Source organism: Dicentrarchus labrax, unplaced genomic scaffold (genome assembly GCF_905237075.1).
Source record: "Dicentrarchus labrax unplaced genomic scaffold, dlabrax2021, whole genome shotgun sequence".
In the NCBI taxonomy this organism is placed as follows: Eukaryota; Metazoa; Chordata; class Actinopteri; family Moronidae; genus Dicentrarchus; species Dicentrarchus labrax.
This window is the reverse complement of record NW_026136704.1, coordinates 9,220,418-9,233,116: the sequence shown is the minus strand read 5'-3', so window position 1 is coordinate 9,233,116 and position 12,699 is coordinate 9,220,418. Positions and strand designations below refer to the sequence as shown.

Genomic DNA, 12,699 nt, shown 5'->3' with positions numbered 1-12,699 from the left:
TGTTCCCCCCAGGATGAACTGGAATAAATTTGGTGATCCCTTAGCTTTTTATCAATCTACATCATTGGTTCAAAACACATTTTTTTTCCAATACATTGGTTTTTGACCAAATCTGCCAAACTAACGACATTTCCATCAGCCTGAGCTGTACTTTGTGTTTAGTGCTGATTATCAAATATTATCTCGCTATCACACCAAACTAAGATGGTGAATATGGTAAATGATGCTTGATAAACATCAGCATTGTTGCTGTGAGCATGTTAAGCATGCTGACGTTGGCATTCAGCTTCAGGCACTGCTGCACCTGAGTGCAGCCTCACAGAGCTGCTAGCACGACTGTACTTTTGTTTTCATCCTAAATCATACACTGAATATACAGTATAGTCTTGATAACTCTGAATTTAGTGTGTGCAACTTCATGGCCACTGTCATCTGTAAGACCATGTCCCTTTTGCCTTTAACCATTTTGACTTTAACTAGTTTTTTTATATATCCTTTATTTGTTTAAAACCCCATTTAAGTTATTCATTAATACTGTGTGTAGGTTAGTGAATTGAAGCTGCATGTAATGCAAGTACACTGCGTAAGTAGAGGTAGTAACACTGTACTGTACAAGAGGTATGTATATACACCACTGTGCTTGGCTAAATGCCACATGACACACACCAATGGCAACATAATCATAGTAATTTCTTTCCTCCCTGCTCAGCCAGTGATTAGTGTACATTGGCATTGTTTAATTACAATGATTTCTAGTATAGAGGGAACTTCAGTAGCCTCTATCTGCACATACAGTACAGATAGTGTATCAGTAGACTGTACTGTAATACTACAATTTACAAAAATGAGACCCTTTTGAACAGAATTGATCTCTTTAACACTTGACTCTAAAATAGAATGAGTGAAACTTCCTGTAATCACTCCGAACCCCCATATTTGCCTCACATATTCACCTTTGATTGACAAATCACTGTAAGGAGCTGAAAATGTATGAAACTATAAAAGATGCATCAAAATATGCATTGGCGTATGGAGTATGGTTTATAAGAGTGATATCCAAAACACATGGTGGTTTCTTTTGTGTCAGCCGTGGGAAAAAAAAACTTTCTGTACTAAAAACTCCCACACTACTTGTTTCACTTGAACACCACAGTACTTCAGTTCTTGTCAAAGCTGTTTCCTGTTTCAACATTTTCCGCCACTTCAACCTATAGCAACAACCTCTTTTTATCTGTACGCATATCTTGATAGGTCTGTTTCACGAGTGGTAGAGTTGGTGGGGTTTCTATCGCTGTTAGATTTACTCGCCTGCATGTTTGAATTTCTCACACACAGAAAACATGTGTAACTTTACTGAGACTGAAACTGTAACAGAATCGACAACGAGGAACATGGCATGTGCTCTGGTGTTTGGATCTGTAATGACCCTGGGTCTGCCTCTCAATGCTGTGGCACTGTGGATATTGGTACGCCGCCACAGCCTCCAATCCCCCAGTGCTGTCTTCATGGTCAACCTGGCAATCTCAGACCTGCTGCTCGTCATCTCTTTGCCTATGAGGGTCTACTTTTTCGCTACCGGCACCTGGGCACTGGGCCCTATGGCCTGCATCTGGTTCACAATGCTCTTTCGCAACAACATCCGCTCCAGTTCCATCTTCATCACCTTCATCTGTATGGATCGGCTCCTGGCTGTGGTTTTCCCCCTGAGGTCACGCCATCTCCGAACCTCCTCCAACGCCTGGAAAGCTGCCGCACTCGTTTGGCTGTGTGTGGTGGTGGTGAACATCCCAGAGAGCATCAACTTTTCAAAACGTTTACAAAACTTAACTGAATCGGGCTGCAATGCTACCTGTTTTAAATTACCTGATGATTCTAGTGATCACAGTTCACTAATACAATATTTTCAGCCTGTGTTAGTGTTCACCATGCTGACTATCAATGTTGTGTGCACCGCTCTGGTGTTTTGGACTCTAAGCAAACGTCTCAGTGACTCTGCAAAGGTCAACAACAAGGTGAATGTCATGCTGATTTTTGTCTTGAACTTGTTGATGTTCACCGTGTTTTTTTTTCCTTTGTCATTGAGTGTTCTCATTGATTGGCAGCAGGCCATTATACCACTGACATGTCTTGCTAGTGTGAACTGCTGTCTGGATCCACTGTTGTATTACTTTTCTTTTGATGGTTTCTGGAAGAAAAAAGAGGATGTGGATAATCATGCAAGAGACTATTCGATGATAACAATAGACAGGAACAGGGGGCATTAAATACTATTTATCTATTTGTGGCTTATGTGTGGATATGCAACATAAAGCTCACAAGACAGAAAACTGATTGTGTGTATATATAAATATATCATATACTTACTATATATACTGTATTTTACAAAAAAAGTTCTCACAGACTGTCTTTATTCATTGTAAAGTTTTAGAATATGAAGCAAAATAACTGGATTTAAATAATTAAAAAAAAGATCTGATCTGCAACAAAGATAGAGATGTAGGCAGTACTGGAATGGAACTAAGTAGATGTACTCACTGTACTTAAGTACAAATTAAAGGTACTTGTACTTGAGTATTTCCATTTTATGAAACGTTATACTTCTACTCCACTCAAAGGGATATATTATACTTTTTACTTACAATTTTTCATGCCCTTCTTTTGCAGTCATCCTACCACATACAAAGACTTCTGAATGGGGTCCCTGGGGATCCCAAGAATTAACTACTACTGTAAAAGAAACAGCCAGTCATAGCAAAACTTATTTCTTCACTAAACATTATTAGTTATGTTATTATAACTTCCCCCCCCAAAACAGATCATTATTATTATTTTAGGAAAGTTACAGTTAAAATAAAAATAGACTGAGCACATGAGGAAATCTGTGTCTGTTCAGAGTTATTATAGTTTCTTTTTTTTCATAATTTTTAGTTCAGTTTTTAATTATCGATTTCAGTTCAGTTTAGTTTTAGTTAGTTTCCAGAGTGGGTTAGCTCGTTTCAGTTTAGTTTTTATTATATAAAAATGTTTAGTTTTAGTTTCAGTGTCTTAGTTTTAAAACTTACAAAATGCGGGCTATTGTCAGATGCAAGATTTAAGAAGTTAAGAATTGCTATTACAATACAAACACAGCACTTTGTGAAGACATTACATACACTGTCATGTAAACATCATGCTGATTAATTGATTAATTTTTCTGTATATTTTAGTTAGTTTTAAGTTTTTCTAAACATCTCAATTTTCTTTTTAAGTTATTTAAATAGTTTTTTCACGCCTAGACTTAGTTTCAGTTTCCAGTTTAGTTTCAGTTAGCTATTATACCAGAGTGCTCCTACCTCCCGATGTGTGATGCTTTCAATTAGGGCCTGTGGTACAAAATTAACTCAAACATAAACTCCATGAGTTCCATCTATTAAAACTGCATAGGCAAACTTGGGCACTTTTGACTAGGGTCCCCCAGGACCACAAAACATATGTATTTTTAAAAAGCACAAATTGAAACAATATCAGAAACAATGATATAAAGTGTTCCTTTATGGGTTGAGAAAATTCTCCTACTTCTTAAGCTAAAAAACTATTTAAAACCCCTTTTGGATGAGCTGGAAAATGCATTGTCATAAGGCTGAAAACCGGGCTGTTTTTCTGAGCTCATGAAAGTTGACTCTAGAGATACGTGGTTCTCACAGGACAGCGACCCTACAGACATATGATGATCTTATAGAATATAGTGCATTGCTGTAGATTAAATTAACAGTATAACAGTATAAAATCTGCTCAGCCTTAACCTTAATCTTTACCTACAGCAGTAAAATGCAACATACACACGAACGCAGTAGTAATATTATTTAAAAAATATAATAATAATAATAAATAATCATATAATAATCATAATTAATAATAATAATAATAATAATAATAATAATAATAACACTGACAGGACAGTACTAATCTACTTTTACGCAAGATTTTGAATGCAGGACTTTAACTTGTATTTCAACAGTGTGTTATAAGTACTTTTACTTAAAGAAGGAATCGAAATACTTCTACCATCACCAGATTTAGGTCAATGTTACAGTGCAGCTGACTTTCTGTGGTTGTTTTTATCATCCCTATGTGTGACACCAATCTAAAGTTTTGTGAACAACAAAAGCTGTGCATTTGCACATGCACCCTATTCGATCCCCAGGCATCTCAGAAACTTGTATTGAGTACACACACCAAAACTTTTCAGCCATGCCATACATACATATTAAATGACTGACTATTACTCCTACTATTTCCTGATACATTTGTGCAAATGTTTTGCACCCTACACACAAATTTAAAACTGGTTCAACTTAAAAACTTACGTCCCCCTGCTGTGAGTTAATTTAAGTAAACTTGAATAATTAATTTAAAGTTGGCTCATTAGTTGTGAAAAATGTAAAGTGAGTTTTCCAAGTTTACTGAACTTGACAAAACATTAAATTCAGTAAATTTAACAACAAATGTTCAGTTAGTCCATTTCCATTTGCCAGTTACATTCTCAGTTTGATGAGTCAGTTATCTTAGATTACAGCTGGGTCCTGAATACTAACCTTCATTATGGTTAGTGTTTTCATTTCTAACAGAGGAAACAAGCGTGACTTAACATGTGTTTGTGGCCAATGTGGTTTATATCCTCAAAATACAAGAAAGAAGGGTCCCTGGAGAGTTTTAAGTTAAGTTTAAGAGTTTCATTAAAAAACTTAAAGGTGCCCTGTGGAGTATCCTTGTAAACAAACACAAGTGATGTTTGTTTACGAGGTAAAAGAACATCATGTTTGTGTACAAGTGGCCTTCTTTACTGGCCTTTTTGCTTTACCACAACCAGCTCAGCAATATCAAAAGGAATTACGATACCCACGTGTTCGTGGGTGTGCAGCTGCATTATCATGCTCATGCTTGATACAAACAAAACAGGGATTCACCAGTGAGTTTAGTGAGCATAGCAGTACATTCAACTTTCTGACATGGGTCTGAAAATCAAACCAAATTAATTGTGTTGAATTTAACTGAATAGAACTTGCATTATTTATTTTACTCTAAAAAAATTATTGATTCTTTGTAATTGCTGTATGATGTTTTACAGTGCAAGAATTTGGAATTAATAATGTACGCTATTCCAAATATGTGACACATTGTCACACCGGTATTGAATTTTCTTATCTCCATATGCTCTTAAATGCCTTATATATACGCAGTAGTAGGTGGCATCAAAAAATGCTTATGGTAAACTTTAAGTTTAGGGATAAGACATAATCCTCCTTCATCCTTGTTAGCTTTTCTTTTGATTTCTTTAACATCATTTGGCACTGTCTCGTGCGTCTTTGGTTATAAATCCTGTGATCCAGCAAAGGCTTTTGTGCTTTTTGTCAGTGTCTCAGTTTGGGAGCCAGCAGCACTCAAGTCCCAAAAGCTATGCCAAATGGAGGGGCATCTGTACACGCCTGTAACAAATTGATCCAAAAAGGATTTTGATTTAAAACAATCCAAATGTAACGTCTGGAATTAGACACTGAGGAGCTGCTGTTGACTGTTGAGGCACTCTACATCAGGTATGCCCTCTACTTGATTGGCTGTTCATGGAAACATAACGTGAAACAACCCTGCCCTCAACAACCTCTTCACACTCTCAACATTAAGTTTTTCCGTTTCTAACTAGGCCACTCATGGAACCAAATTGAACCACAAAACCACATAGCTCAGCATAGTACATAGCACTCATCCTCTACTATTTCGCTGCGCAAGTTCACATTTCACCCAGTGTCCTTCTTCATGTGGTCTGAGCCTTCAGCTAAATAAATGTGAGCTCCTTTTACCGAGCAATTGACAGTTAAGAATAATATGTGTGCCTTCTAAATAAACCAGGTAATTTATAGGGCTGCTGCTGGCCAGATCTTGCTTTATCATGACCCTTTATAAATTGGAGAACTGCATGGAGGTGGTTTCCCCCTCGAGCAACTCCATATATGTTTAATGTGACCTTTACCTGTGCCCTCTACCGAGGGAAGTTGAATGCTGAGCGGGTGAACAGAAAAACAGCCCATACTTTATACTGCCTTACCTCCTGTGTTGATTTTTTTAGCCATAATATGCCATAATACTGCGGTCCCTGTTTGTTCAGTCTCATCCTTACTCTGCTGAGGCCATGAAGTCAAATTAATTTTACCTGCTATTTTGCTCCGACATAAAACATCCTATATGTATGACAGCCTTTATTCAGTGCGGAGCAGATTGTTTTTGTACGTAGTTGAAATTGACTGTGTTGCTGGGAAAATGCTTGAGGTTCAGGGCGAAACTTGTACGTGCAGTTTCAGATTTTATTTAAATGTTTCAGAATTACTTTGCATATGTGTGTGCCAAGGTCAAGCTCATGTTTGTTAAGCATTCTCTGTAAGTGACTGATCTCTAAGATCTAGAGAGGATCTGACTGTGGTGTGAATGTGTCTGCTTAGGCCGGTCATGGTCAGCTGACTCTCTTACCCCCTGAGGTAAAAACAGGAGATACACACATTTTCTCTCTCTTTCTCTCTGTCTCTTTCTTCCGTTTCCTAGAACACACAACATAAATACAAACATTAACATTCACAAGTACACTATACATTTTTATTTTTTTTTGCCTTAGCAGGTACATTCAGGTCTGCAAGCATCTCTGCCAAGACCCACAAACAAGCCTGTTGTGCTGCAGCCAAGTCTGCCTTGGACCAGAGGAGGATTGCTATTCAAAGACAGCAGCAGCTTTGGTGACTGTTGAGAGTCAGGCAGCACAAAGAGCCAAAAAACAGAGCAAAGAGAAAAAAGGGACAGACAAAAACAAATGCTGAGCTACTGAATGGACTGAGGAGACACCAAAGAGTAGAGGAACAACAGTCCTCCGGCATCTGAGGCCTTGAGAGAACCCAGAGATCATTTGAACATAAGGAAATGTGCAGGAAGCAGCTCACTTCACTGTCAGCCCAAACAAGTGCAACATTTTTTTTCTTTTTTCAATATGACATGAGTGTGCAGTAAATATTCATATTAAAACAACGCCTATATGGCAGGTTGAACCCCAACCACTGCACAGAAGTTTTGATTGAAACTGTTTTGCTGTTTATACAAAAGGCAAAAGGAATGAATAGCAAAGCCACTTTACAGAAAACTTTATAACAACCTTCCACTGTAAGAATAGAGTTATACCCAAAAACAGCAGAAGCGCGTTGAGGCATCAGGAAACAGCTCACATTGTAAATCGATACCATTCTCACTGTCCATTCAGTATGAATGTATGGTGAGCAGCTGGTTAGCTTAGCTTAGAATAAAGACTGGACTGACAATATGTATTTGTGGACAGAGGTTTGGGGTCTGAAAAGTGAAGTCAATGCAGAAGTGCCTTAAACCTGCATTGCTTTCTAATGGTCAGCAGGTGGCAACTGGATCCAAAAAGAAGTCTGATAGTATTGAGTCTTATGTGAAAATGACCCTATGTTTTTGATTAATTAGCTCAGCAAACAAAGTTTTCTAATGCATTTATGGTCTTAATCGCTATTTTCTTCTTTCATACATTATGATGTTCATTTTGTAAATTATGTGCCCATTTAGAGTAAAATAGATGATAAAGCCAGGTATGCTTGAGGGCGTGGCTAGCTTGTAAATTGATATTCAAATAATTCTGAGCGAGTTTGTCCAACACGACACATGAAACTCAGATCAAACTGGAAAACTAATGCTGATCAAATGTGAATCAAGATCCTGTTACTGTACTGCATTTTTGTTTATTTCAGATGTTTTCACAAACATGAACATGGGGACCAGGGAGGCCACCATTATTTTCTGCTTGAAAACACCAAGCCAAAACCAAACACCGTCCAACTCGCAGTACGTCATCAGCCCCACGCTCTTGTCCAAATAGGGTTACTTCTGGCTCCAAAAGAAACAAGATGGTGACAGCTATATTGCCAAAACAGCCATTGCCATTCAAAGCGGTTTTCAACAAACCAATGGGTGACGTGAAGGTGGGTTTACACTTACTGGAAACAGGAAGAAATGGCTAGCGGGGCCCAAATGTGAAACTATTCCTTTAATGGAACAAACCAGTGTGTTTGCAAGTTTTAGATCCTTAAATACAAAACATTGATACATGACATTTTGGTCTGAATAATTTTGCTGCAAGGTATAAAGTTTTACATTATTAGATGTCACTTTCTTCACTGTTTCATGCTTCCATTGGTTTACATTTATTTCCATACAGTATGAAAATCAATTAGACCCTTAAAACTTGCTTGAGTTGTGAAAATATAAATAATTCTGGATCTAATTTGTGACCTTTTTAAAGTTTGAACTAATTGTCATAATCATTGGGTGTTCATGCAGATTAAGTGCAGAACAATGATTTTAAAAGTCTTCATTACATTATGTCACAACAGTGATGTAACTTTGACAAAAAATAATCTCACTTCTCTCTGTGATGAACTGCACAAGTGAAACGGTTTTAAAGAGCCAGCTAAAAGTTTTTCCTATTGTGCAAAAATGAACAGAAGCCAATTAGATGCCTGCAACGAATGCGCCAAAACTGCAAAACTATTAGAATGGTCCTTCAGTGTCTCAATGGAAAAGAGAAGGAGCAATGAGGTTAAAATAGTAATAAAGTCAAATTGGTATGAAAAGATTTTGAAATGTGGATTTTTATTGTCTGACAGAGGATCTAATATTTGCTGTCATAGTTTTCAGTAATGGGACTGAGAGATGTGTGAGGCGGATGACAACTTCTGGCCCAGTTCCTGCCAGTGAGGCGAGGCAAAATGGGGCCAGAAGGCACTCTCACAGCTTCAGACCGCTGCATGATGTAGGCAGCATCAAAGCTGCGCAACCGACACTTCCTCAGAAAGAGCCGGGGGGAAACGCCAGGGGGATGATGGTCTATCTTTTTGCCTTTCTCTACCTCCTCTCATCCCTCCCTTCCCCTGCCTCCCCCTCCCCACCCTCCCCTCTTTCTCCAGCCCGAGCCAGCTGTCAGTGGGAGTATGCGGAGGCACTGCACTCTGTCACACGCACTAACAGGAGAGCGAGGGCGGAGAGGGGTGGATAGAGAGATCTGAATTTGGTGTCAGTAGAATGATTGGGCCATGTAAAATGCTGAGGAGAAGACAGAGGGTGGAAGAGAGGATGTGAGATGAAAGATGGGACAAATAGAAACATGGGAGGGTGATTACTTGAGACAAAAAAGACCTACCGGTTGAAGGACAGATAAGAGATGGAGGAAGGCGATAGTTGATTGCTAAGAGACACAAGATGGACGATGAGGAGCTGTCTCTTGTCCACACGCAGCGCTGGACAGGAAGGAGAACATCAGGAACAGCAGCAGTGAGCCATATGGCTTGGACCTGCTCTGCAATCTTAAGTTTAAATGTATTCCATTGAAAGCAAATTATTTGACTGAAAATGTCTAAACACATTTCCCACAAGCAAATGTTCAAACATTCAGGTGCACCTCTGTGTAAGAAAAATGCATGTTTAAAGCATGCACTACTCTCTGATTATACACCAAATAACAGTACAATGGACCATTGGTTTCAGCAATAAAGAAGATGGCTTTTTTCTATTCTCTCCATGTGTTCAGTAAATGATCAAATTAAGATGCATGAGTGTGCTTTTCTATCTGTCACACTTGCTGTGCACAGAGGGATCTCCACCCAGACCTGCTTTGCTGGAAAAAAGAGAAATGGCGTGTCTCTTTGCAACAGCATTCTTGGGTTCCCTGGCTGAAAGATAAATGTAGAAAATGGACTTCTTTGCATACCATATTCCTGCATCTCAGTGGTATAGTCTATACAGCAGGCAGGAGACAAGAACATGAACATCATATTGAGTTATTTCGTGAAAAGACTGCATGGACTTTGTGTCTAAAAACAAGCCTGACTATTCATAAACTTGCAGCATCAATACCTCATACATTCCTGCAAAGTGGTTATTGCTGACTGTAAGGACTGTCTGCTTGGTGACAAAAGCTTCTATATGTTCCACTCTGTGAAATGTCATCGAGGTGCACTGAGGGCGACTCATTAGCACCACGGTGCTCTGCAGCATGGATGTGGAATGAGCCCAGGGCAGCCTAGAGATTTTGCTCAAAGAACAAAAATCAATACGAAACAAAGCTATTACATCTGCTTCATTACAGCACGATGAATTTATACTCAAAACTCTCTTTGTGAAGTTGATGAAATTCCAGCCGTGCAGCTCATTATCACTGATGCCGTTTTGTGAGCACACACAAGTAATTATGTGGCATTTTTAACATGTCAATAGTTTGGACAATCTGAAAAAGTCCTTGTCACTCGGCACCAAAGAGAGGTGAGTTCTCTGCAGGCAGCGGTGCTTTAAAAAAAAAGGTCTTATTTAAATCCTTGTCGGTGCTTTACTTGTTCTGGGAGGCGCAAACTCTGACAGCTCTCACAGCACATTATATATTTATTACGCTATGCTGCAGTCATCCATTTTACCAATATCCTCATCATCTTCTTATTGTTTCCATCATCATTTAGCAACCTACACAGCAAATGGCTGCCTGTAATGTATGTCACTAATATCTCCCAAAAGTGAAATACTTACAGGAGACAAATAGAATCGCACATTAAACTACTCAGCCAGGTTGGATTGCCTAATACATACAGCAACAATTTTTTTTGTTGTTTTCTTCCTCCGGACTCGGAGCAGATAGACGGACACAGTGTGAGATCACATTAGCGTTATAGCTTGCAATTCACTGTTCCCAGGGTGGTGGATATGGTAGCCTAGTGGGCATAATGTGTGTCAATAATGAAAAAGCATCAAAAACCTAGAGAGCAGAAACGGAATTCAAACAAAATTGGCCATTTGCAGCAGCTTGTAATTTGAAAATAGCCATGATGAAAAAATAAAAGTATTTTGCCTGATGCAGCCCTGTGACTGATATAGAAAGTAATATTAAACTCAGAAAATAACCTGCCCTGCCGGGCCCCCACGTGACTTGCCTTGCCAGATTAAGATTAGTTATTTTCATGCGCTGCCTTTTTTGTTTTACCATATTTGTTCTCGTTGATTAATGGCTATCATTTGGAGAAGATCTGTGGCTGTGCTGGAAAGCCTTGAGGAATATATTAGCCTTCACTGTGTGTCCTTAGTTGTTGTTAAGATATGGAGAACCAGCATTTGATAATATAGGGAGCAAGATATCACAATGGACCTATAGTTTCACTTCTTTTGATTTAATATTCTATTATGTGTAAATAATAGATGATGATATTTAAATAATCACTAAAATATAGTCCAATTTAAATATACCTCATGTTTCTAAGGCCTCCTCAGGGTCCCAGCTCCTCAGTTTGAGAACCACTTCTCTGTCACCTCCTTGTACACAAGCCGAGGAAAGCCTTTCTTTCGGCTATACACCACTTAGGTCATTCCCCAGTGAAAAGAAGACCAAATTTAATTTCATCACTGCATGGTGTGGATTCAAATCTGTGCATTGTCATCTGTTTGTATTACTTTTTTTCCCCCTCTAGATAACACTGGCAATATTTTCTCTGCCTCCCAGAATAATCCTTAACCAACAGAGATAGTCCAAGAGAAAAGTTCCTTTGAGATAGGCTACTCAGGAAAATTGAAAAAGTTATTATTAATCCTACTGCCCGGCGCCAACTGAAAAAAAGAAAAAAAAATATCATGCACGCACTCACCCATGCCACCACACGCCCACACCACACACACAAACTGAAAGAATGAAATGAGTATTTTTTTTGGTTTCTTTCTGTGGGAAACAATAACGGTCTCTCTGACAAAATGGAATTTTTAAATTTTGTTGCACATTTTATAAAGAAATGAGAATATTTGACATTTAAGCAGCAGTTTTGAATGCTTTCTCTGTGATAAGAAAACAGTGGGGAGAATATGAAAGTATGTCCATCTATCTTACAGTCTTTTCTTCTTAGAAATGGAAACTTAAAGTCCTTAGGCTAAACTGAAATCCTTTAGTCCAGATATATCACTGTTGGTAAGCTGTTACAAGCATTCCAGAAATGTTGGGGAACTACTGTTAAAAAAAGAAGGTGAATTTAAAAGTAAAAGACAGGAGGTGCAGACTTATGCAGAGATTGGCCTACATTGGGCTGATAATATTCTATTTCCGTTGTAGCCCGCGACAAATTAAAACTTCTTCATAATGATGATATTTTAGCAATTAAGATTAATTGCATCCTCGGGCAAATACTACTGTAATATTTAAATCACATGCGTTTCATGGTACTGGTTTACAGTGGCTTAACTGGATGCTATTTTAATTCCTACATTATATCCATAGCATTATTATATGCACAAGGGTTCTTTGGTGTGTTTATAAAGGCATTTTAACACTAATAATAACGTTATCAAAAGCATTAATATGCTTCATTTGTTAGATTTTTTGTAAACGCATGACACCAGTTATGTTTTCTTTTAGACATTACCACATGTAAAAGACATTTTTTCTCGTCATGGATCCCTCCTCAGCGTGGCAGGCAGACTCACGGTGAGTTGGAGTGGGCTGGGATGCTCCAGAGATAGGAGAGGGGAGGAGGGGAGGGCGGAGGATGTGTGTGTGTGTGTGTGTGTGTGAGAGAGAGAGAGGGGGAGAGGGAGGGAGGGAGGGAGAGTGTAGGGTGGAGGAGAGGGGGGGAAAAAAAGAAAGCG

The 12,699-nt window shown here is 38.6% G+C and overlaps 1 protein-coding gene across 1 annotated transcript; it reads left to right on the top strand.

Moving 5' to 3' along the window:
• Nucleotides 1-1,151: 1,151 nt before the first annotated feature.
• On the top strand, nucleotides 1,152-2,327 carry LOC127362029 (lysophosphatidic acid receptor 6-like). The gene has a single exon (XM_051397286.1). The coding sequence runs from the start codon at nucleotides 1,341-1,343 to the stop codon at nucleotides 2,262-2,264; it is 924 nt and encodes a 307-aa protein (XP_051253246.1). The 5' UTR covers nucleotides 1,152-1,340; the 3' UTR covers nucleotides 2,265-2,327.
• The last annotated feature ends 10,372 nt before the right edge of the window (nucleotides 2,328-12,699 follow it).

What these genes read in the sequence shown, in the direction of transcription:
- LOC127362029 (XM_051397286.1), top strand. Translation starts at nt 1,341, where the DNA reads ATGTGTAACTTTACTGAGACTGAAACTGTAACAGAATCGACAACGAGG.